The 4,767-nt window shown below is 33.2% G+C and overlaps 1 protein-coding gene across 1 annotated transcript; it reads left to right on the top strand.

Moving 5' to 3' along the window:
- Positions 1–91: 91 nt before the first annotated feature.
- Positions 92–2,224, top strand: LOC107918835 (GRF1-interacting factor 1). Its single transcript, XM_016848417.2, has 4 exons — positions 92–849; positions 1,215–1,291; positions 1,399–1,483; positions 1,612–2,224. The coding sequence occupies exons 1-4, from the start codon at positions 769–771 to the stop codon at positions 2,002–2,004; spliced, it is 636 nt and encodes a 211-aa protein (XP_016703906.1). The 5' UTR covers positions 92–768; the 3' UTR covers positions 2,005–2,224.
- Positions 2,225–4,767: the final 2,543 nt, after the last annotated feature.

Genomic DNA, 4,767 nt, shown 5'->3' with positions numbered 1-4,767 from the left:
TTTTTGGTTGGTTTTCATTATAAGATTGTGGGTCACCTCACTTTGACCTTCTCACCATAAAGTAACATTCAGCCTCCATAAAGCTCTCCTTAATTCAGAGACATTCATCAAGATATGGAAGTTACTATATAGGGGAGTGGACAAGATTAGCAGAAGGCATGTGACACCAAAACAGAGAGACAGAATTCGTCATGTCCGAATGTAATAAACAAATAATTTTCCTTTTTCTTTGTCACTCCAAATTTACTGCCTGCAACAACTGCAAGCGCAAGGACCTTTGCTTTTCCCTCTGTTCCTTTTCCTGCACGGCTCTGTCTTCTTTTTTTTTCTTTTTTCTTTCTCACTTTCTGATCATTCATGTTTTATACTTGTATCATACTATAATTTATATATGTATACTGTATTCGTGTTTTGTAATAACTTAACATTGCCTTATCACGTGATCCTCTCTTACAGACAGAGAAAAAAAAAGATTGCAAAAGGAAGCAATAAATACCCAAAAATCCAAACCCTTTTTTCTTCCCAACAGGGAGAGAGGGAGTGTGTTTCAAAGAGCTGAGTAGGAAAAGCTCTTTCTTCATGAGTTTAGTTTGTCTCCTTTTTTTTACATTATTTTTGCTGTGATTTTACTCTTGCAGCTCACTGTCTTTTGGAGTGAGATCTTTAATTATTTGCATAGAAAAAGAGAGAGAAAGAAATATATACACACACTACTTCATTTTATTTTCTTTGTGAGAGAGCGTTTGCGTTTGAATATAGAGAAAGAAAATGCAGCAGCACCTGATGCAGATGCAGCCCATGGTTTCAGCTTACTATCCCAACAATGTCACTACTGATCATATTCAACAGGTCCTCCCTTTTTCTTTATTTTCTCTTATTTGTTTTTTTATATGTATGTATGTATGTATGTATGTCATGGAGTATTTTGATTCTCTTGTAGTCATTTCTTCTTTGATTAGTGAAAGATTACTACTGGAGGCTATAATCTTCTTTTTTGTTGCTGGTAAAAGCTACGATCATCTTTCTCCTTTTGTTTGATGACCGTTAGTACAAGGACTGTCTTCAATTTGCAGTTACTTTTTGTTAAGTAGTGTTATACACATTAGAGGAGTGCTAGTTAAGTGAGGTTATCAGACATGCTAACACTTGTGAATCTATTTGTGGTTTTTTATTGAAGTCTAAGAAAACTCTTTATATTGCGTGTTGGCATGCAGTATCTGGACGAGAACAAGTCGTTGATCTTAAAGATTGTTGAGAGCCAGAATTCGGGGAAATGGAATGAATGTGCTGAGTAAGTAGTGCTGATTTTCAGTCTCTAATATCTATCAGATTTGGCTTTTTCGGCTAAATTTGTATGGTATTCCCCTGCCTTGCAATATCTGATGCTCAATGGCTTAGGAACCAAGCAAGGTTGCAACGAAATCTCATGTACTTGGCTGCAATTGCGGATTCTCAGCCCCAACCCCCTGCTGTGCACCCTCAGGTACAAATGCTATTTCTATATCCTCAAAAGATTTAATAGAGCATTGCATCTTAAATTAAACATCTTTACATACAGTTGATCTCATTCAAGTTGTAGATTTCCTGATTGTCTTTGTCGATTTCTTGTAGTTCCCTTCCGGCGATATTATGCAGCCAGGATCCGGACACTACATGCAGCATCAACAAACCGAACCAATAACGCCGCAATCACTTATGGCCTCACGGTCCTCAATGTTGTTCGCTCGGCAACCGTTTTCGACCCTGCAACAACAACAACAACAAGCCTTGCATGGACAGGTTGGCATTAGCTCAGGCGGAAGCACAGGTCTTAGCATGCTACAAAGCGAAGCTAGCACTGGAGGTGGCAGCGGAGGGTTTCCGGATTTCGCACATGGCGGTGGCAGAGCAATTACAGGTGGAAGCAAGCAAGATATTACGAGTGCTGGCGAGTCTGCTGAATGCCGTGGTGGGAGCTCTGGAGTTCAGTGTGATGATGGAGGTGAAGCCCTTTACTTAAAATGACGGGGACTAAGAGGTAAGATTAGTGAATCCGAGAGTCTGTCGAAACAAAGACGAACCAGTACGATATTTTGCATGAGGAACTTGCTCCTGATGCAAAAAAACAACTTAGGACTTGGCCATGGAGCCTTTCACTGTGTTTTTTTCTAGTATGAGACACTGCAACTTATGGGAGTTTCAAACTTTTTTTATTTGTAATAAATATAAAAAAATTCAATTGAAAGTCGAGTACAAATAATTGCTTAAAATTAGCTCAACTAAACTGCACCCCTAATCAATCAAAAACAGAAGGAGATTGAAATCCAAACAAATTCTCTGCAAGACCTCTTCAAACAAACCCTTCAACAAACAACTCCATTGAAGACATATCATCTGGATATGCATCCAACAAATTTCGATCATCCAACTTTGCTTTAGTATTTGTTGTAACAACATTGACAGGCTCTCCCATATCAGAATGTTGGCCTGTAAGTTCTTGAACAATTGCACGAAACTCTTCAGCATTGCTTGCTTTAACCATCATTGGACTCGAAATATATTTGACTTTGACGAGAATTTTCTTGGGTTTTTTGCTTTTATCACAATGATCATCTCTAAGTTTCCCCATGTTTTTTTTTGGCATAAAAAAAAAAAGACTTTGAGATAGATATCTGGATTTTGTTGGGTTGCCTTTAAATGCTTTGCTTTTTATAGGCAACGGTGGGCTTAAGAAACGAGGAGAAAGGTTTCTGTGAGGGAAGAGTAACTTCGGAAAGTGACAAAATTGACTGAAAAAGTAAGACACGGCACTAAAAATAGTCTTCACAGACTCTGAAAATGACTGTTTGGTGGCCGGGAAAATTTGTTTTAGTTGTTCCAAATTGTCTGCTAAAAACTCTAGCTATGAAAACATGACAACATTTTAAGGAAACAAATGAATTGACGTATGAAAAACCAAACAAATTAAGTTGGTTTGTTTGAGTTAGAAGGAAGATGATAGTAGGATTAATTTGTGTCTCATACGTTTGTTTCATGGTCAAACTTCAAACTAATTAATTGTTTATTTATTCTATTACTACTAGGTATTGTTGTCATTTTTGACCCAACTATCTTAATTGCCACTTAAACTGATAAACAGTAATATTTTAGGTTTATTATAGATGAATGTTGCTCAATACTTCAACTTATGCAGTAAGCCTAGTTTGAATATTTTTAATGTTAAGCCTCATCAATTTAGTTTTTGTTATTAAAATATATATTTAGCAATGAAGAAAATATTGAGTTACCAAATTAAGTCCACTAAATTTGATGTTTGTTAAGTAAATCCTATGGTTTTATCCCTTCAATTCTACAAATTTATTTAACACACATCAAAATTAAACTTCTCTTGCAAATTTTAATTTTAAAATTCAATTAAATTTTATATTATTTTTTAGTTGAAGTCAATTAAAAGTGGGAGTTGACGTTTTTATCAAGTCTTTAAAGATTTTTTTGGATTAAGTGGGTTTTGGTATTTTTATTATCAAGGCATCAAAGGCCAAGGTCAACATTTATTTTCCTTTCAAATGTCACTGTCGTCTACTCAGACTTTGAGCGGTAGCATATGATCTCCTCCACAAATTAGCTAATTAATTTGAGTTTTTTTTTTTAATTGAGCCTTAGTTTGATTGGTATAAGTATTGTTGTCAATGCAAGAAGACATGAGTTCAAATGCGTTAAAACGCATTATCCTCCTACTTACGGGTTGGGGAGAGGTTTTACGTAGTTCTAAATATTATGTCAAAAATAACAAATATTATCAGAATAAATAATGAAATTATTCAAAAATAATAATTTTGAGTTCTTTTTAATATAATAATAATGATTCAATGCATAAATATAAAACAATTTATTAGAATCTTAAAATTAGAGACGTTCATGGGTCAGGTCAAGTCTAATTTCATTTTCAGCCTGGTCTAGCCCGCCCAAAAACCCATTTCACTATTCAAAAATAATAATATTAAAAAGTATATTTTAATTGATATTTTATAATTAAAATTAAAAATATTTTTATTATTTAAATTTAATTTGGGTTCCCCTGGACATTTTTTGCTTTCTCCCAAAAAAAACTTGTAATACTTACTCCATTTGTAATTCCATCGATTACTCGCCTATAAAAAAAAAGTTAATTCTGCCAATTCTCTTATACCTTTTGTTAAGGATATTGAGTAAAACCTATCTATGTAACGATGATTATATGACCAATTATATATCAAATATATCATTTTATCCAATAAAATTCTTTTAGGACCCCTTTTCATAAATGGATTTAGTAAGTTGAAATTTTGTAAAGATGAATAAAAAGATTTATATAAAATAAATATTGTAAATATTCCAAAACAAGTTATACGACCAAAGTGTAAAAATCTTTATCCAAATTTAGCCCTAATTGAGTTAGACGAGATATTCAGCCCTTCGACTGATTTACCTAAAACGTAAGTAGGATATATAAAAATATTAATATATTAAATATATTTTATTTTCATATTTAGCCACTATATTATAATATCTATACTACTATATATAAAACGAAATCCCTCCTTAAATTAAACCTATCCAATGTGACACGAGAAGTTAATGGACAAATTTCTATTCTAATTTACTCATTTTCTGAGATTATATAAGAATGGTTGAATTCTAGATTTAATCCTTATATTTTGTTTAAATTTATAATTTAATTTTGACATAATTTGATACCTCAACTTTTATAATGTCTTAGTCCAGATGATTTTTTCTAACTAAAATGTT

Source organism: Gossypium hirsutum, chromosome D13 (assembly GCF_007990345.1).
Source record: "Gossypium hirsutum isolate 1008001.06 chromosome D13, Gossypium_hirsutum_v2.1, whole genome shotgun sequence".
Lineage (NCBI taxonomy): Eukaryota > Viridiplantae > Streptophyta > Magnoliopsida > Malvales > Malvaceae > Gossypium > Gossypium hirsutum.
Note: the sequence above shows the minus strand (reverse complement) of the source record. Positions and strands in the feature narration are given on the sequence as shown.

Bases quoted from the DNA above. Each gene is read 5' to 3' on its own strand.
- LOC107918835 (XM_016848417.2), top strand. From the start codon at position 769: ATGCAGCAGCACCTGATGCAGATGCAGCCCATGGTTTCAGCTTACTAT. The intron at 850-1,214 runs GTCCTCCCTTTT...GTTGGCATGCAG, and splicing joins CTACTGATCATATTCAACAG to TATCTGGACGAGAACAAGTC. The intron at 1,484-1,611 runs GTACAAATGCTA...GATTTCTTGTAG, and splicing joins CCCCTGCTGTGCACCCTCAG to TTCCCTTCCGGCGATATTAT.